The 20,798-nt window shown below is 49.7% G+C and overlaps 1 protein-coding gene across 3 annotated transcripts in view; it reads left to right on the forward strand.

The window, feature by feature from the left end:
* SAE2 (SUMO-activating enzyme 2) overlaps positions 1–19,802 on the forward strand; it is a 106,129-nt gene extending 86,327 nt beyond the window's left edge. For 2 of the 3 annotated variants that reach the window (XM_087401557.1, XM_087401718.1), the window contains one exon: positions 19,052–19,802. In XM_087401557.1, coding sequence (XP_087257683.1) covers positions 19,052–19,358 — 307 coding nt within the window. In that variant the 3' untranslated portion in view covers positions 19,359–19,802. The remainder of the gene's footprint in view (positions 1–19,051) is intronic. The other variant, XM_087401641.1, reaches the window with a different exon arrangement.
* Positions 19,803–20,798: the final 996 nt, after the last annotated feature.

Below are 20,798 nucleotides of genomic sequence, written 5' to 3' on the forward strand. Positions count from 1 at the left end.
AAAAGACGGAAGTTCTAGGACCAGGCGGAGAACTGAAGAGGCACGGCAACCATCACGGCAACCGTGAAGGAGTTATGTGTGCCGGTTAGATAAACGAGAAGAGAGCGATCATTCGGGGGGCTCATTGATGAGTATCGGAGCAAGGATCAGTGTGATCAGAAGAGGAACATTGTTATGTATCAGAGAGTACGGTGTTGTACTGCTCGGAGAAGTGTAATACAGATATTCTATTGCATCTACCTTATTGTTTTATCATGAATGATTCTGTCGATCACTGTTCTACTCTATGAATTTTCATACGCAGTTCTGAAGTTCGATTACGCATGTAAATCTGTCGCAGTAGTGCGTTTCGAGTTAGTCTTCAGAGTAGAGAGGGCTAACACTTTGGCGACCACGGAAGATTTCCATGTTCGTCGCGGTGGATACCCCGGAGAGGTTGGATGCTCCCCATCTGTAATACTCTGATTCCTCGGTGCGTGGACTAGCGCATGAATGACGCTGGGAGTGAGCCAGGGGGAACATCGCGCTCTCCGGAACGGCCTCGGGAGCCTGTAACTCCAGTATCGGCACGTACAACCCGCGAGGAACGGCATGACAGATATGTGGCTCAACGTGATCTTCTCTTCGGCTTCTTCACGGATAGTGAGAGTAGTAGCCGCTCTGACACACCTCCGCTGATCCCAGGAGAGGAAGGTCCAGTCGTTTCCGGTGTTCAGGAGGAAGGCGAATCCTCCGGACGCAGTAGCCCGTTCGATTTAACAAATACTCCTCCGGAAGACGAAGCGTCACCGTTGCGAAATTCCCCACCACCGAGTCCCAGGAGACGGAGGGGTGGTGTGCCTGCAGGAAGCGGAGCCCCAGGTCCGTCACCAGATCCCGGTAGGGGAGGTGGAGGCGGTGGAGGCGGAGGCGGGGGTGGAGTTCCGGCGGTAAGTAGCGCGGCTATTCCACCACTGGTACCCAGGATGACGGTGAAGTACCCCAAGTTTTCGGGACGGGATAAGGAGGATGCGGATGCACATATACTGTCATTTGAGATGGCATGGATGGTGAATACGGCTCCACCAGTGCAGGCGACAGATCTTATGAAGATGGCGACTTTCATCCCGACACTGCAGAAGCAGGCGGCAGTATGGATCGCGCAATATGGAGCTACCCATTTCGCCACGTTTGATCTACTGCGGGATGCCTTTTTGCTTCGGTTTCGGGAGGACAAGACCCGTGTTCATGTCCTGGCCAAACTGGGGAGACTGGAACAGAAGAACCAACAAGTGGAGGCGTATGCGGCCAGGTTTCGGTCGTTGATCCGCCGCCTCGATGCAGCAACTACCCCGGCAGTCCCCATCCAAAATGCTTACTTCATGGAGGGGCTGATTAAAGGATTGAAAAGGTCCCTGGCATCGTTGGATCTGGAAGCTCTTTCATTGGAAGAAGTCGTCCAAGCAGCGGTGAGGGCGGAACAAGTTCTGTTTACTTCCAAGGGAAGGAAAGGAAAAGTGAAGTATGAGGAGGCTGAGGGAGACTCCGATACCGATAATGAGGAGGAGTCGGATCAGTCGGATGAGGAGGAGGACAAACGTTCCATGAGGCGGAAGGCTGGAAAAGCGGCAGGGAAGTTATTTCCGGAAGGATCTGCTGCCGGAGCCAAAAGCCGGGATAGTGGAATAGGGTCCTCTTCAAAAGTTCGCAAGGATACTTGGTGTAATCGGACGTTCCTATGTTTTTATTGCAATCAACCCGGACATAGAAAGGTAGATTGCGAATTATTTAAGCGCCACAAGGCGGAAAAGGAAGCAACCCGGGGATCCGGAGAAGGCAAGTCCGCACCAGCAGTAAATGCGGTTCTGATTATCGAATGCGATGATGCCAGTCAGCAACAGGATAGCAAGGAGCCTAGTCCGAAGTCCGAAGAAGTACCGGAAGTACCGGCGGGTGTCCCTGTTGAAGGCAAAGTGGGAGGAAGTGCGAGCGGAGATGTGCTCGTGGTCACACGATCCCAGGAAAAGGTGCGGGAATACAAGGCCCCGCAAGAGAAGGGGAGACCTACGGCGTTGGACTGGCAGGCACAACAAAAGGTGCGGTCGACGGTCGGTGAATGGGTCCAGAAAACCCCAACGGTGTTACCTAGGCCGAGCGCGGAAAAGGCAGTCTCGGTGACGGAGAATGGTGCGAAGGTGGCAAGGCGCCTGCAAGGAGAGCAGCCAGAAGCGACTTGTCTACCTACCAGTCAGAAGGACAGCCTGATGACCGGCGAGGAGGGTGTTGAACCATATGATTTATGGCAGGATTTGCGGAAACAGCAAATACACATGACAATGGAGCAATTGTTAGCATTGGTACCCAATTTCCGGAGTTCTCTCATCAAACAATTGACGGAACCAGTCAGGGCGATGGAGTCGGAGATGGAAGCGGTAACAATGGAAGTGTCGTCAGACGGATCTGCAAAGCCTGAAGCGGAAGTACAGCCTCCTGTTTTTGACGAAGCGGTCCCGGTAATTTTCGTAACACTGGAGAACAGCCGTGTGGGAGGGGTGTTGCTGGACGGAGGGTCTGGGGTCAACATCCTGTCCGAACAAATGCTGGTGCCATTGGGTATCACAAAATGGGAATCAGCACCCTTCGCCGTTCGGATGGCAGACCAACGGAGAGTGCAGCCGTTAGGATTGCTCCGTGGATTGAAAATGGAGGTTTGCGGCGTGAAGTTCGAAATCGCTGCGGTGATTCTCCGGATGGAGGATATTAGCGGGTCATACCCGTTATTGCTCGAAAGACCGTGGTTGCGGCAGGCCCGTGTGAAACAAGACTGGCAATCAGACCGCATCACCATTCGGAAAGGAAAAAAGAAGCTGAAGCTCTCGGTACATACCAAACAAGGGCTGAGGACACCATTCCGACCGACGATGGCGGAAGGTATCCATATGATGGACGGAATGGGGGTCGAAGAGGAGGATGACTACTTCAGTAGGAATACGGAGCTGGTAAGCTTGTTCCAGGTCGATGTGGTTGCCGTTTTAAAGCAATATCAGCATCAGATTCCCTCGGCTACGCAGGAGTCATCCAGTTCCACGAAAGAACCAGTCGAAGGGAGTCTACCGGAAGGCACAGGAGACATGCCGGACGAAGCGGGAGTGGCGGAGGCGGAAAGAGTTTTCGAGCAGGAACTCCGTCGCTCGCGGAGGGTCAAAGAAGACGAGCTGCTGGATCTTAACCTCGGGACGGAGGAGGAGCCAAAGAACGTCCGTGTCAGTGCGAAGCTCGATAAAGGATTTCGGGGAAAATTGGAGACATTGCTGAAATCCTTCAAAGACGTGTTCGCCTGGGACTACACAGATTTGCTCGGCATCGATCCCAAATTCTATCAGCACAGGATCAATCTGCAGAAGGATGCGATACCGGTTCGGCAACAACGGTATAGAATGAACCCGAACTATGCCCAGAGGGTGAAGGAGGAGCTGGACAGGTTGCTAAAGGTCGGGTTTATCTATCCGGTTGACCGTGCAACGTGGCTTTCGCCAATAGTGATTGTTCCGAAAAAGAATTTGAAGTTGCGGGTCTGTGTTGACTACAGAAAGCTTAACGCGGCGACAATCACGGATCCGTTTCCCTTGCCGTTTAATGATACTATGCTGGATACAGTGGCAGGTCACGAGATGTATTCTTTTCTGGATGGCTTCAGTGGGTATAACCAGGTGCAGATGGCACCAGAAGATCGAGAGAAAACAGCCTTCATCACGGAGTGGGGAGCATTTGTTTTCCTGGTGATGGCATTTGGGCTAAAGAATGCTCCGGCAACATTTCAACGCATGGTCCAAGAAATATTTGAGGATTATTTACTAATCTTTATGCAGGTATTTCTGGACGATTTCAGTGTTTTCGGGAGTCGCGAGCAGCACCTTGAGCATCTGAAGAAATGCTTAACCCGGTGTAGGGAGGCACGGTTGTGTCTCAACCCTATGAAATGTGCATTCGCCGTGGGCAGCGGTATGCTGCTGGGTTGCATTGTCTCGGCGGAAGGCATTGCGGTAGATCCGGCGAAGGTCGAAGCGATTCGGCAGGCAAAGGTTCCTGGCAACGGTAAGCAGCTCGGGAGATTCCTAGGGCAGGTTAAATGGCACAGCCGAATGCTGCGGTATCTGGCGGATGTGGCGACACCACTGTATGACCAACTCAACAAAGTACCGGTAGTCTGGTCTCCTGCTTGTGACTTAGCTTTTCGACGGCTCAAACTGATGTTGGCGACAGCACCGGTGGTTCAGCCGCCAGATTGGACGAAGATGTTTCATGTCTTCGTGGATGCCTCGGACGTGGCTATTGGTAGTGTCCTCATGCAGGAAGCGACAAGCAAGTGGTTCCGACCGGTGTATTATGCAAGTCGCAGGTTGTCAAAAGCCGAACGGAATTACTCTACGACGGAGCGGGAAGCATTGGGGATGATTTATTCCGTAACAAAGTTTCGTCACTACCTGTTGGGGAATCGGTTCACGTTTCATGTGGATCATTCCGCCTTGTTGTATTTGGTACACAAGCGCGAGCTCACTGGAAAGTTGGCCCGGTGGATGCTGCTTTTACAGGAGTTCGACTTCACGGTGGTCCATCGACCAGGAAGTACACATGCCGTAGCGGATTACCTTTCGCGGTTGGAATCTGGCGAAGACCCGATGGGTGTGGAAGACGATTTTCCGGATGCCCAGCTGTTCGAACTGGAGGCGGTGGTACCGGCAGCTCCAAAGACGTGGTACGACGACATGTTTCACTTTGTCGACACGGGCCAGATGCGCGACGGAATGTCGCGAGACCAGCGGAAACGGCTCGCGCTCAAGAGCAGAGACTTCCGGATCATTGCTGACCAATTGTATAAGCAGGGGCTAGATGGTGTGTTGCGACGGTGTGTGTACCCACATGAGCAGGAGGTCATCCTGGAAGAGGCTCACCAAGGAATCAGCGGTGGACACTTCGCAGGAGAAGTAACCGGACGGAAGGTACTCCAAGGAGGTCTGTGGTGGCCAACATTAATGGGGGATGCGCATAGGTTCGTCAAAAGATGCGATGTGTGCCAGAGGTTGGGCCAGCCATCAGGTCGGGACCGGATGCCGCATAATCCCATACTGGCCCTCGAACCGTTCATGAAGTGGGGACTGGACTTTGTAGGTCCGTTTTCGCCGCCGGCGAGGACAGGTAACCGGTATATCCTGGTGGCGACGGATTACTGTACCAAATGGGTGGAGGCCAGAGCACTGAAGGATAATTCGGCAAAGGCTGTGGCCAGATTCCTTTATGAAGCCATTATGACACGGTACGGATGTCCGGTTGAGCTCGTCACGGATCAAGGTGGGCATTTCATTAATGCGGTGTTACGGGAACTGGTTACCCGGCACCTAATCATTCATAAGAAGTCCACAGTGTATTACCCTCAGGCAAACGGACAGGCGGAGTCCTCGAATAAGGTGTTGCTAGTCATTCTCCGTACCGTGTCATAATGGCTTCATAAAGGAATCTGGCCACAGCCTTTGCCGAATTATCCTTCAGTGCTCTGGCCTCCACCCATTTGGTACAGTAATCCGTCGCCACCAGGATATACCGGTTACATGTCCTCCTCGCCGGCGGCGAAAACGGACCTACAAAGTCCAGCCCCCACTTCATGAACGGTTCGAGGGCCAGTATGGGATTATGCGGCATCCAGTCCCGACCTGATGGCTGGCCCAACCTCTGGCACACATCGCATCTTTTGACGAACCTATGCGCATCCCCCATTAATGTTGGCCACCACAGACCTCCTTGGAGTACCTTCCGTCCGGTTACTTCTCCTGCGAAGTGTCCACCGCTGATTCCTTGGTGAGCCTCTTCCAGGATGACCTCCTGCTCATGTGGGTACACACCGTCGCAACACACCATCTAGCCCCTGCTTATACAATTGGTCAGCAATGATCCGGAAGTCTCTGCTCTTGAGCGCGAGCCGTTTTCGCTGGTCTCGCGACATTCTGTCGCGCATCTGGCCCGTGTCGACAAAGTGAAACATGTCGTCGTACCACGTCTTTGGAGCTGCCGGTACCACCGCCTCCAGTTCGAACAGCTGGGCATCCGGAAAATCGTCTTCCACACCCATCGGGTCTTCGCCAGATTCCAACCGCGAAAGGTAATCCGCTACGGCATGTGTACTTCCTGGTCGATGGACCACCGTGAAGTCGAACTCCTGTAAAAGCAGCATCCACCGGGCCAACTTTCCAGTGAGCTCGGGCTTGTGTACCAAATACAACAAGGCGGAATGATCCACATGAAACGTGAACCGATTCCCCAACAGGTAGTGACGAAACTTTGTTACGGAATAAATCATCCCCAATGCTTCCCGCTCCGTCGTAGAGTAATTCCGTTCGGCTTTTGACAACCTGCGACTTGCATAATACACCGGTCGGAACCACTTGCTTGTCGCTTCCTGCATGAGGACACTACCAATAGCCACGTCCGAGGCATCCACGAAGACATGAAACATCTTCGTCCAATCTGGCGGCTGAACCACCGGTACTGTCGCCAACATCAGTTTGAGCCGTCGAAAAGCTAAGTCACAAATAGGAGACCAGACTATCGGTACTTTGTTGAGTTGGTCATACAGTGGTGTCGCCACATCCGCCAGATACCGCAGCATTCGGCTGTGCCATTTAACCTGCCCTAGGAATCTCCCGAGCTGCTTACCGTTGCCAGGAACCTTGGCCTGCCGAATCGCTTCGACCTTCGCCGGATCTACCGCAATGCCTTCCGCCGAGATAATGCAACCCAGCAGCATACCGCTGCCCATGGCGAATGCACATTTCATAGGGTTCAGACACAACCGTGCCTCCCTACACCGGGTTAAGCATTTCTTCAGATGCTCAAGGTGCTGCTTGCGACTCCCGAAAACACTGAAATCGTCCAGAAATACCTGCATAAAGATTAGTAAATAATCATCAAATATTTCTTGGACCATGCGTTGAAATGTTGCCGGAGCATTCTTTAGCCCAAATGCCATCACCAGGAAAACAAATGCTCCCCACTCCGTGATGAAGGCTGTTTTCTCTCGATCTTCTGGTGCCATCTGCACCTGGTTATACCCACTGAAGCCATCCAGAAAAGAATACATCTCGTGACCTGCCACTGTATCCAGCATAGTATCATTAAACGGCAAGGGAAACGGATCCGTGATTGTCGCCGCGTTAAGCTTTCTGTAGTCAACACACACCCGCAACTTCAAATTCTTTTTCGGAACAATCACTATTGGCGAAAGCCACGTTGCACGGTCAACCGGATAGATAAACCCGACCTTTAGCAACCTGTCCAGCTCCTCCTTCACCCTCTGGGCATAGTTCGGGTTCATTCTATACCGTTGTTGCCGAACCGGTATCGCATCCTTCTGCAGATTGATCCTGTGCTGATAGAATTTGGGATCGATGCCGAGCAAATCTGTGTAGTCCCAGGCGAACACGTCTTTGAAGGATTTCAGCAATGTCTCCAATTTTCCCCGAAATCCTTTATCGAGCTTCGCACTGACACGGACGTTCTTTGGCTCCTCCTCCGTCCCGAGGTTAAGATCCAGCAGCTCGTCTTCTTTGACCCTCCGCGAGCGACGGAGTTCCTGCTCGAAAACTCTTTCCGCCTCCGCCACTCCCGCTTCGTCCGGCATGTCTCCTGTGCCTTCCGGTAGACTCCCTTCGACTGGTTCTTTCGTGGAACTGGATGACTCCTGCGTAGCCGAGGGAATCTGATGCTGATATTGCTTTAAAACGGCAACCACATCGACCTCGAACAAGCTTACCAGCTCCGTATTCCTACTGAAGTAGTCATCCTCCTCTTCGACCCCCATTCCGTCCATCATATGGATACCTTCCGCCATCGTCGGTCGGAATGGTGTCCTCAGCCCTTGTTTGGTATGTACCGAGAGCTTCAGCTTCTTTTTTCCTTTCCGAATGGTGATGCGGTCTGATTGCCAGTCTTGTTTCACACGGGCCTGCCGCAACCACGGTCTTTCGAGCAATAACGGGTATGACCCGCTAATATCCTCCATCCGGAGAATCACCGCAGCGATTTCGAACTTCACGCCGCAAACCTCCATTTTCAATCCACGGAGCAATCCTAACGGCTGCACTCTCCGTTGGTCTGCCATCCGAACGGCGAAGGGTGCTGATTCCCATTTTGTGATACCCAATGGCACCAGCATTTGTTCGGACAGGATGTTGACCCCAGACCCTCCGTCCAGCAACACCCCTCCCACACGGCTGTTCTCCAGTGTTACGGAAATTACCGGGACCGCTTCGTCAAAAACATGAGGCTGTACTTCCGCTTCAGGCTTTGCAGATCCGTCTGACGACACTTCCATTGTTACCGCTTCCATCTCCGACTCCATCGCCCTGACTGGTTCCGTCAATTGTTTGATGAGAGAACTCCGGAAATTGGGTACCAATGCTAACAATTGCTCCATTGTCATGTGTATTTGCTGTTTCCGCAAATCCTGCCATAAATCATATGGTTCAACACCCTCCTCGCCGGTCATCAGGCTGTCCTTCTGACTGGTAGGTAGACAAGTCGCTTCTGGCTGCTTTCCTTGCAGGCGCCTTGCCACCTTCGCACCATTCTCCGTCACCGAGACTGCCTTTTCCGCGCTCGGCCTAGGTAACACCGTTGGGGTTTTCTGGACCCATTCACCGACCGTCGACCGCACCTTTTGTTGTGCCTGCCAGTCCAACGCCGTAGGTCTCCCCTTCTCTTGCGGGGCCTTGTATTCCCGCACCTTTTCCTGGGATCGTGTGACCACGAGCACATCTCCGCTCGCACTTCCTCCCACTTTGCCTTCAACAGGGACACCCGCCGGTACTTCCGGTACTTCTTCGGACTTCGGACTAGGCTCCTTGCTATCCTGTTGCTGACTGGCATCATCGCATTCGATAATCAGAACCGCATTCACTGCTGGTGCGGACTTGCCTTCTCCGGATCCCCGGGTTGCTTCCCTTTCCGCCTTGTGGCGCTTAAATAATTCGCAATCTACCTTTCGATGTCCGGGTTGATTGCAATAAAAACATAGGAACGTCCGTTCCCCGGCTGGTTCATCTGCACCTGTTCCAGCCGTTCTCGGCCGCCAAGGTCTTCTCGCCGGTGCGGCTGGTACCGCGGCTGGTGCTGCGGCTGGTGCCGCAACTACCGCCGCCACCGCTGGTGTCGGGGCTATTCGTGCGTTATAGCGGCAGATCTCCGTGGTATGCGTCGCTGTTTGGCAAATCGCACACCACCGCTCATTCAAACCGCATTCCTCTGCTAAGTGTCCTGCATTCCGGCACCGATTACACCAAGTATCCTTGCGAACTTTTGAAGAGGACCCTATTCCACTATCCCGGCTTTTGGCTCCGGCAGCAGATCCTTCCGGAAATGACTTCCCTGCCGTTTTTCCAGCCTTCCGCCTCATGGAACGTTTGTCCTCCTCCTCATCCGACTGATCCGATTCCTCCTCATTATCGGTATCGGAGTCTCCCTCAGCCTCCTCATACTTCACTTTTCCTTTCCTTCCCTTGGAAGTAAACAGAACTTGTTCCGCCCTCACCGCTGCTTGGACGACTTCTTCCAATGAAAGAGCGTCCAGATCCAACGATGCCAGGGACCTTTTCAATCCTTTATTCAGCCCCTCCATGAAGTAAGCATTTTGGATGGGGACTGCCGGGGTAGTTGCTGCATCGAGGCGGCGGATCAACGACCGAAACCTGGCCGCATACGCCTCCACTTCTTGGTTCTTCTGTTCCAGTTTCCCCAGTTTGGCCAGGACATGAACACGGGTCTTGTCCTCCCGAAACCGGAGCAAAAAAGCATCCCGCAGTAGATCAAACGTGGCGAAATGGGTAGCTCCATATTGCGCGATCCATACTGCCGCCTGCTTCTGCAGTGTCGGGATGAAAGTCGCCATCTTCATAAGATCTGTCGCCTGCACTGGTGGAGCCGTATTCACCATCCATGCCATCTCAAATGACAGTATATGTGCATCCGCATCCTCCTTATCCCGTCCTGAAAACTTGGGGTACTTCACCGTCATCCTGGGTACCAGTGGTGGAATAGCCGCGCTACTTACCGCCGGAACTCCACCCCCGCCTCCGCCTCCACCGCCTCCACCTCCCCTACCGGGATCTGGTGACGGACCTGGGGCTCCGCTTCCTGCAGGCACACCACCCCTCCGTCTCCTGGGACTCGGTGGTGGGGAATTCCGCAACGGTGACGCTTCGTCTTCCGGAGGAGTACTTGTTAAATCGAACGGGCTACTGCGTCCGGAGGATTCGCCTTCCTCCTGAACACCGGAAACGACTGGACCTTCCTCTCCTGGGATCAGCGGAGGTGTGTCAGAGCGGCTACTACTCTCACTATCCGTGAAGAAGCCGAAGAGAAGATCACGTTGAGCCACATATCTGTCATGCCGTTCCTCGCGGGTTGTACGTGCCGATACTGGAGTTGCAGGCTCCCGAGGCCGTGCCGGAGAGCGCGATGTTCCCCCTGGCTCACTCCCAGCGTCATTCATGCGCTAGTCTACGCACCGAGGAATCAGAGTATTACAGATGGGGAGCATCCAACCTCTCCGGGGTATCCACCGCGACGAACATGGAAATCTTCCGTGGTCGCCAAAGTGTTAGCCCTCTCTACTCTGAAGACTAACTCGAAACGCACTACTGCGACAGATTTACATGCGTAATCGAACTTCAGAACTGCGTATGAAAATTCATAGAGTAGAACAGTGATCGACAGAATCATTCATGATAAAACAATAAGATAGATGCAATAGAATATCTGTATTACACTTCTCCGAGCAGTACAACACCGTACTCTCTGATACATAACAATGTTCCTCTTCTGATCACACTGATCCTTGCTCCGATCCTCATCAATGAGCCCCCTGAATGATCGCTCTCTTCTCTTTTATCTAACCGGCACACATAACTCCTTCACGGTTGCCGTGCCTCGTCAGTTCTCCGCCTGGTCCTAGAACTTCCGTCTTTTCATATCTCACTATAAACTAGATACAACGTATTAATGATAAAATCTAAGGACTCCCCCCCTAGTTCCTCTTTGCTGTTGCTGCTTTTGCCCTTAACAGGCTACATAACAGCAAGCTTTCGCCCCATTTGAGGCACCCTCATTGTAACATCCCAGTGCCAAGCTACTTCACAACGCCCTTGGGTTCATCCTATAGAGCAGAGCAGAGGGAAAGAGCACATGATCTTTGTGTTTTAGAGACACCAAGACTCCAGTCAAAAGCCCCGCCCAGAGGAAATACTCATGGCCTCCACCAATGGAGCATATGAAGAAAGCTTAGTTGCAAATTATGAACCCCCATCAGCCTCAAAATAATTCGAACGAGGAGCTGCTGCTGCTCCCCGCCTACGGTGCTGCCCTCTGCCTCCCTTCCCCGCCCCCCTCTCCTCCCTCCCCTCAGTCCCCTCCCTACCTTCCCTTCTTCGCCTCCCTCAGCTCTCTCCCTGTCTCTCGATCCTTGCCCCTTTCCCCACCTATCCCACCCCTATCCCCGCCTCTCCCGTCCCCTACATCCGCCCCTACCCCACCTCTTCTCCGCCCTCCACAGCCCCCTCTCTCAGCCCCTACCCCCGCCTCTACTCCTGCCCTCCTCAGCCCCCTCTCTCAGCCCCTACCCCTGCCTACTCTCTCCTCTTTCCTCAACCCCTTCTCCTCTCCCGTACTCCCGCCCTCTCCCCCGCCTCCCTCAGCCCCTCTTCCACCTCCTTTCCCCCACCCCTATCCTCACTCCTCCACGCCTCCTTCAGCCCCTCTCCTCCCCTCAGCCTCTCCCAGATCGCCCCTCTCTAGCCTCTCTCCTCCTCTCCTCTTCTCCTCCCTCTCTTAGCCTCTCCCCCCCTCCTCCTCTCTTTCTCGATCCTAGTGTCCCTCCCCTCAGCGTTCTCCCTCTCCTTTCTAGCAGCATCTTAGTCGGATGGAGTTCAATTGTGTTCGTGTCGGCCTTTCCACCTTGATTGACGATGGCTCAGCCTTCAGCTAATCCTCGCCCGCTCCCACCGGCCGTGAAAACCATCACATTCTCAAAAGACGAGTTGCACCAGCTCAAAAAAGATACAAAGCAAGAAAGCTCGACATCGCTCTTTGCTCGCATCCATGGGTTCCAACCTTCCAGATTACAAGCCAGGGATTGGATGCTCGCCGCTTTACTTGGAGACCTCGCAGGGCACCTCACAGACGTTTGTCTGCTTGGTCAAGATTTCTTTCAGGTTATTTTTAATTCCCCGGATGCAGAAGGTCCTGTGCTTCAGGCCAGTCCTTTGGCATTGAGCTCCAAGAGGATCTTCTTGACACCTTTCTTGTTGGGCTTTGACCCTGTGGAGGAGGATGGCCGGACATTTGCACTCTTCCTCAAATTCCTTGGCCTTCCTCAAGTGTACCATTGACTCTTATTTTCCATCGGAGCCGCTTTCGGGATGGTTACCGAGACCCCCTCCCCCTCTTCCTAGGATGCCTTCTTTGGTAGCAGAGGCAGTCAGATCAAACAAGGTACCACGTGTTAGGGTGGTCGCCTCTGATCCTAACCTTACGGATGACCACATCATGCTCCTGTGTCTAGATGGCTCCTTCTTCAGGCAGAGAGTCGAGATCGCTGTTGGGAGACAGGATCAATGTAGGATTGGCAAGACCCCTGGGCACTTTGCCAGTGAATTCCCAAGGAAGAAAAAAAAAGAAAAGGCCCAAAAGGTCCATGGGTGTTGTGCCTCCTAGCACTACCTCGGCTGGACCTACTTCACGTTCTACTGCACATCCTATTACTTCTTGCGCTGTTGGACCTTCCACCTCTCATCCAGGACCGTCGGCTACAGCGTCTCGTCCTAGAGCTTCGTTCACAGCGCGCATGGGACCTTTAGCACGTTCTGTTCTAGTCATCCCTCGTTGGGTGCCAGTCAGAGTTATTGCTCCACATCAGGAGGTTATTGATGGCGCAACGGACCCTTCCTTACAGGTATGAGATATACTTGTTTTAATTCCTTGTGCTGATGAGGTTGCTCCTATCTCTTGAGATTTTCATGTGAAGGAGCTTTCTCCTAGGGAGCAAGCCTTTGCTGAAGCCTATGATGTACTCAAGGCTAATGCTGCTATTTTGGCCGAGATCCATCAACAGCAACAGCCCCCTTTTCCTCTTGTTCCTACTTCACGTCTTGACAGAGGTAAGGGGATTATTGCTTCTACTCCTTCATCCGTAGGGATCCTCCGCACACCTACGCGCCAGGAGCATCATTCAGGAATTCTTTTGCAGTCTTGGCAGACATGACAGAGTTTGGTTTAGAGAAGGAGTTTGTACCCTCTACCCTTGGGGAGCACCTCGTTCAAAGCACCATGGATAGAGCTTCCCCTCTGCAGGTGTGGGAGTACTTTCCCCAGTTGACTTCCCTCCTCTTGATAGGAGGAATTTTTCCCAAGAGAGAGATATCTCCGCTACCAGGTCGGGTAGAGTATTTTATTCGGCCTCTTCGTCTCGTCGATGAGGATTGCCAGTTGGAACATTCAGGGCCTTGGAGTTGTAGCTCACCGCCGCCGTAGGCAACTCATTCGTAACCAACTTCATCCAGGTGTTACTGGGGATGCCATTGATGTCCTCATGATTCAGGAACACAGACTGGATTTCAGGGATTGTGCCAAGTCGGGTAAGCTTCTATTAGGGCATACTTTTTAGTTACCCGCCGTGGGCACCAGGGGAGGTACTCGTATTTCTGTTTCTTCTTTTCTACTACCCTTGGTGATTGGACATGGGATCATAGTTCCCTCTAGAGCTTAGTGGGTCATTCTTTTGATTGGTGGACGTAAGGTTGGTTTCTTAAACCTTTATGTCCCCAATTCAAGAGGAGACCGTGTTCTTTTCTGGAAGGAGCTGCTTTTTTGGTCATGCATTGCACAGTCTTGGATCATGGGGGGTGATTTCAATATGGTTGAAATGCCCACAGACAAAAGAGGTGATAGGGAAGGTGGCTTACATTCCCTAGAGAGAGCAGCCTGGGATGCCTTCCTTTTTCAGTACAGTGGCAGAGATGCTTGGCATGATGATACTTTTCACACTCGGCCGCAATCACTTCCGTTTTATTGGTCGAATAGGAGGTTGCAGATGCCCATCCATCCACGGATTGATAGATTTTATGTGGATGATTGGGCTTTGGACAGAGGTGGGATAGTATGCATTATACCTGGGGTGTCCACTTCAGATCACTTCCCAGTTGTTATGTATGTTTTAGATCCTCAGGTGAGTAGTCACTTTGCCAGTATCAAGATTCCATATGCATTCTACGCAGAGGAGGGCCTCACAGAGACAGTGTGCAGACTTGGGTATCTCACATGTACGATGGGCTGCTTTCCCCGTCAGTTATAGCAGCAGCCCTCTTGGATATTAGTGACTTTTATCACTCAGTGGCTATGTTCAGGAGAGGTGAGATCCTCTGGCAAGAGATAGTTATCTGTCAGTACTTGACTCCTCTTCAGAGGGAAGAGTAGAAGAGGCCTACAAATGCTTGGGTTCAGGAGCGCCTTGCTGCAGCAAGGACTCAGCAACAGTCATTGTTGGATTAGAGAGTAGAGTATGCCTTTCAGACGGGAGGTACGGTCAACAAGCAGTTCTTCTCTACTCTTGGCCCCAGATATAGTAGGGAGAGTGTTTCACAGCTTGTTGACTCAGTCGGAGTTTTACAGACACATCCAAATACCGTCTTCTAGGTAGCTACAGATTTCTATGCCTCCCTTCTTACAACAGATTGTGATACTCAGGCCAGAGATGATGCTTGAGTTATTATTTGGCAGCACTTACGGGTGACTGGAGATATGATAGTCTCACTTGATGCACCATTCACCAACATAGAGTTCAGGACTGCTCTCTCTACCCTTCACAAGGGCAAGTGTCTTGGTTTAGATGGCCTTACACCCTCTTTCTTTATTTCATTTTGGAATCAGATCGGGGATCACATTATCTTAGCCCTGCAGGGCATTTGGGACTTGCGTGAGATGCCAAACTCACTCACGAAGGGCCTCATTCATCTTATCTCTAAAGGAGGTTGCAGGAATTTAGTGTTGCAGTGGAGACCGATCAATTTGTTGGGCACTTTGTAGAAAATGCTAGCAAAAGCAATCAGCCTACGTCTGCAGCCCTTTCTTCCAGATCTTATACATGATACGCAGATGGGTTTTGTGCATGGCAAGAGCATCTTCGATAATATTTTGTCATTTTGGGAGGCTTTTGAATGGGCCATATATAATGGCCATAGGCTTGTCATTCTACTCCTGGACTTGGAGAAAGCTTATGATAGACTGGGGTTTTCTAGAGGGTACCCTCTCTCGCTTTGGATTCACAGATGCATGCATCAGAGGGGTGTCAGCTCTCTACAAATCAGCCCATATCCAGGTTCTCATTGGTGGAGTCAGGGGAGACAGATTTCAGATTACCAGATCGGTCTGTCAGGGATGTCCTTTAGCCCCCTTTCTCTTTTTATTTGTGGCTAAAGCTATGAGTTACTACCTTAGAGCTCAAGCTGATATTATAGGGCTGAGTCTTCCGTTGAGGCAAGAGGATGAGCTTTTGGATCGGCTGTTTTTTTGGATGCCACACCACATACACTCACCTCTTTTAGAACAGCCTTGGATTTGTTTTGCACTGTAGCAGGGGCCCATATTAATTGGAACAAATCAGGTACTTACGATGCCAGGTTGGGGTGGGCATCTCTCCAGCACATCAGTTTGCTCCCGTATTGGAGAGCATCAGGAGGAAACTCATTTTTTGGAGTTCTGCCAGACTTGACCTTGCATCTAGAGTAGTGGTTGTGAACCAGGTATTATTGGCTACTGCTTGGATGGTTTGCTCTTGTTGGTGTAGATCTAGAGGTTGTATATCTCAGATCATTGGGAAAAGAGGTCTCAATATTATTGATCCAAATTTGCAGTGTATGGCCTTGCTCTGCAAATTTGTAGTGAGAGGATTGATGCCTGGACAGGAGCCTTGGACGAACTTTTTCCTACGCAGCATTCAGTCTTGTACATCTTCTCACGGGGGAGGTTGGATGGACAGCCCCAGATGGATTTTTACTTCAGCCCATCTTAGATCTCCCTCTTCCCCTCTTATGGCTTCCATTCTGAAAGCTTGGGGCAGCTTCAGAGACACTCTTCAGAGAGTTACACCCTCCTCTCGCGAAGAAATAGACAGGCAGCTAGTTATGTGGAATGAATCCATATTGGATGAGCATGGCAGATCACTGGGAGTGTCACATCATATGCAGTGGTCTACATGGGAGAGGGGACCTGCTTCCACTGTAGGTGCCTGGAAGGCTTTTAGACAGCTTCCAGAAGATCAGAGACTCATGCTATCTCTAGGATGTTCCCTTCACTCGTTTTAGAGCTGCTCATGCCTCGGTAGACACATCTTGGGAGATTCTGGCTCAGTCTATGGCTAGTATATGGACTGATACTATACACACATTGATGGCCATCTGGGCGAGCATGCAGGGATCCTCCAAAGCAGCTATAGCCAGGAGAGAGACTTTTTTCAGAGTTTGGAGAGGATCTCCGTTCTTCTCCGAGTCTTCTTTCGGGTTGAGGCTGCATTTTCAGCCTCCACCTTGGATTTTTGTTAGCTCTTTTTGAGCTGTTTTTTCTTTCATGCATGTCATGATGTAATCCCGCATTTGAGCTTGCTCCTGCGGCTTTCATTCATACTCAATGAAGTCGTCTTTTTGGAAAAATAAAATAAAATTATGAACCCTTTCCATTCTGTATCCTAGTACCCCACGCAATTTTCGCCATGACTGCTCTATGGTTTAATCTCATATATAAAAATATCGGAGCCTTTGCGGTCTACTATTTGAGATGAGCAAGTAGTCCAAATTAATTTGCCTAGTGTTAGTGTTAGTGTTGCTCACTGCAGTTTTGTAGGCGTATCTTGTTGACCATAACCATGTGAGTACTCTAGCACATTGTTAGTACAGCCGTGTCATAACTTCTCTCATATATTTCCCATGTGCAACCACTTCATTTCCATGACCCTTCTCAACCATCCACAGAGGATCACATTTCATTCTATTTCATTTTATCCCTCTTCTGTGAATGTTGCCATGTCTACTCTTAAGTTGGAGAGGCGGCCATCATAGCTGACCCCCTCTGACGTTATCATGAAATAGGAACAAAGCATGTTTTTCTCCTCAGTTGTTCTAAGCCATGTAGTATTTGTCATTAAATTTGCTTTTTAAGTAAGTCACATAGAAGGTCTTTTGAACAAAACAAGCCACCCCTCCTTTTTAAACCTGTTTATGCTTTTATTTGGCATCCAACCAAGTTCTGTGCAGTTTCATTTTTGGAGATCTTTCATGCATCATGCTCCCCAGACTCTTATGGCAAGAAATCTGCATCTCCTGCAACCTGCCCGAAAACCTTTTCTCCATGGCAATTTTAAAGCATATTCTCAAGACATCATGGTTTTCCTTGGTTCTCAAGCGGGTTTATTCACTTTTGCCTTGTTGGATGAGTCCATTGTGTTGGGGTTTCTTTGTGTGCTCCAAAGCCCCTCATACGATTGCCTTGCTGTCTTGGATTGTTGCAATCTCCTATGTATAACTGGATTTCTTGCAGAGTATCCTGAGAATTGTATGTCTCGTCTTCACATCAACCAATGTGCTCACTACTTACAATCTCCCCAACCCACGGTCTCTCAGAGTTGCCATCCCCTGGATCATCAAATGATAGTGCATAAACCCCTGCTAGCTTTGTTGGATTCTCGCCGCCTACTTTTGAGGACTGCCGAAGAGACCACGTCACAAACCATGACGAAGATTTTTCAATTCCTGAGCCAGGATGGGTGTTTGAGCCAGTGTTTTTCCTCCAATTCCTACTCTTTTCGAGCCAGCTGAGCCCGTATGCTTTCCCATTGAGCCTTGCATGTGTCAGCATTATTCTTTTCACATGTGACTTGGCTTGAACCATCCACTGGTATGCTACATTTGTAATCATCCACTCCATCTGCTACATTTCTGTCTCCTTGCTATCTGATTTACGTAACTTTGTCTGTCCAATGTGTGTTCATCTTATACATGTCTTGCGCTGCTATGCCTGCCTTGCTTTATGTTATGTGGTGCTCTTCTTCCCTCCTGTTTGCTGTTGTTAGTTTACCTTTGTGGTGTATTCAGAGAGAGAGAGAGAGAGAGAAAGATCTAATAAATGTCTGCAGAAGACCTCACGGGTCTATGAAACAAAGTAGAATCACCAAAAAGTGACCTACGACATTTGGATAACCAGAGAATCGGGGAAGTGCACATAGCCCATCTCCTCCCAGGTTATGATAGGGCATAACTACATTTTCTAATTCTTACATAAAGTGGCCTTTATAACGTCAATTTAAGACAGTTTTTGGGTTTGGATTTGAAGTCCCTAATTAGTGCTTGCCCATCACGATAACTGCCCATTTCCCTGCTTTGCATGCTTGCCCTATTTTGGTGAGTTCACTACCTTCTAAGAGCTGCAAGCTGGAGCTTGAGCACTCATATTTCCTATTGCAAGTAATATGTCTGCTCCTGTGGGTCTGAAATGATCCTTCGCTGTTGATGCATCTTTGCATTGGAAGAGGGGGGAAGGAGGATGGGAGGGCTGCAATGGTCGAGCAAAAGACCTTGCTGGTCCAGTATGAGAGACAGAGAGAGAGAGAGAGAGAGACTCTTTGAGTAACCCTTGTCTGTAATGCATTCCTGTCAATGCCTCTCTTGCTGAAAGTATGTTTTATCAGTAGGGTGCTTACTGCATGCCAAGCATCTTCCTCTAATCTCTGGGTCAATAAATTTATTTCTTTAATTATTTAAATCAATCACTTGCAAAAGTCTAGAGGCTTCACTAAACCCATCTAAGTCTTTCAATATGATGGTTTGATTCAGTGCGGGTACGCTGAGTTGTGCTGGTCAGGCTGATTATACTCTGTGTGTGTGTGTGTGTGTGTGAGAGAGAGAGAGAGAGAGAGAGAGAGAGAGAGAGAGAGAGAGAGGACAGGGGCAGATTGACTTAATTCAATTGTTTTTCTTTGCAGAGAATCTTTCGATGAAGAGAAGGAACCTGACAGTATGGTGCTTTCTGGCAAGCTTCCATCTCCAACCACTAGAGAACAGGAAACAGGACTGTCCAAGAATCAACAAGATCAGACTTCTGTGGGCATAATGCAGCCAGCAAATGATGATGATGTTGTTATTGAAACAGGGAAGGATGGGGATGATGAGGTGGTAATGGTTGATGCAACTGTGAAATCAGGCATGAAGAGGAAGTTGCTAAGGGAAGGAAATGACCATGCTGACAACTTATCACCCAATGACAAAAGGCAGAAAACAGAATGTACTTAAATGCTCTCTCTCTCTCTCTCTCTCTCTCTCTCTCTCTCTCTCTATCCCCCCCCCCTGCTGCCCCACCCCGCCCATGCCATACCTCCATCCCCTTTTTTTGTTTGTTTAACAGGTGTTGGGGGGGGTGAAGAATAGAGTGTTCAAGGAATCAACACATTTTTCTGTAAAATCCATCTTGCTAGACATGAGTTACTATCTTCCAGTTTAAGCTGCTTAAGAAAAATGATCTGAAACTTCAAGCAACCTTTCAAAGGACAACTTTGTATCATATTTTTGAATGGACGATTATCGAAAGTTTACCAGGCCCTGGAAGCTACTGGGATTTGTCAATTGTATTATATACAAGTTTCAGGTCGATGTCTAGGCAATCGTCAACTGCTGAAAGGTATAATTGATGTTGACGGTAAAATTATTGGTGTAAACTTGCCAAAGTGTATCATACTGGAAATGGATATACAGCATTGTTTGCAGCAAGTTGCCATGGCCTGAGTATTGACAGGTATCAAAATTTTGGCTCTAGTGTGTGGCTTCGTCATTGCACGTTCTTTCCATGTGAGCTCATGATGTTTTGGCTTTCTCTTGTGTGCTATGTAGAGATGTGCATGTGAAAGTGCACTGTTGCCATCATAGCGCGATCAAATGGTATGCCAATTTTGTGATTCTTTGCTGTGATGGTGTTGATGGTTCAGTGGATTGGCTGCAATGCCATCGAATGTTACAGTACACAATATCATAACGATCATGCGGATTGGTTTGAAGCCATTGCTTCTTGGTATCTTGAATTGCTAACAATAGCTTGCATTTAGTGCTACTTGTGTGCTTTCTTGTACTGCTGCTGGTTTACTCTGCAATACAGGATTATGGGACAATGCTGGTTTATACCTTTTGTATTTACAAATACACAGAATCTTGAGTGCAATGTGACAATGCTGGTTTATACCTTTTGCTTTGCAAATACACACACAAGCTTGAGAGCAATGTGATCTGAAGTGAGAGGAAGACACAAGTTCAACAATCCAACAACCAAAACAATTCTTCATAGTCAAGGTGTTATCACCTTTTTGAAGGAGTGCCAAATCAAAATACATGTTGTAATGGTCTAGAGCATGTATTCAGTTTGGAAATAGGATTGCATGTCCACTACAGTGCTGTTGAAAGAATAGGAGAGGCAATGAAAAAGGCACATGAAGATCAAACAAACTTTGAAGGTGACTGATGAGCTTGAAATAGTTTCCAAGTCCTTCAAAGATGGTTTAGAAATAAATATGAACTAGTAAAATATTTTGTCAACGATAAAAACCTAGACATCAAACTTCATGTTTCTATTACCAAATTGAACTCACTAGCATCTTATGGAAAAGCAACCAAAGCAAAATATGGAGTACAAGCATGGAGAAAGACATGAAAGAACAATGAAGAAAACTGATGGGAATAGGGATA

Source organism: Dipteris shenzhenensis, chromosome 1 (genome assembly GCF_047967505.1).
Source record: "Dipteris shenzhenensis isolate YYH24624 ecotype China chromosome 1, Dip_SZ_1.0, whole genome shotgun sequence".
NCBI classification, from domain to species: domain Eukaryota; kingdom Viridiplantae; phylum Streptophyta; class Polypodiopsida; order Gleicheniales; family Dipteridaceae; genus Dipteris; species Dipteris shenzhenensis.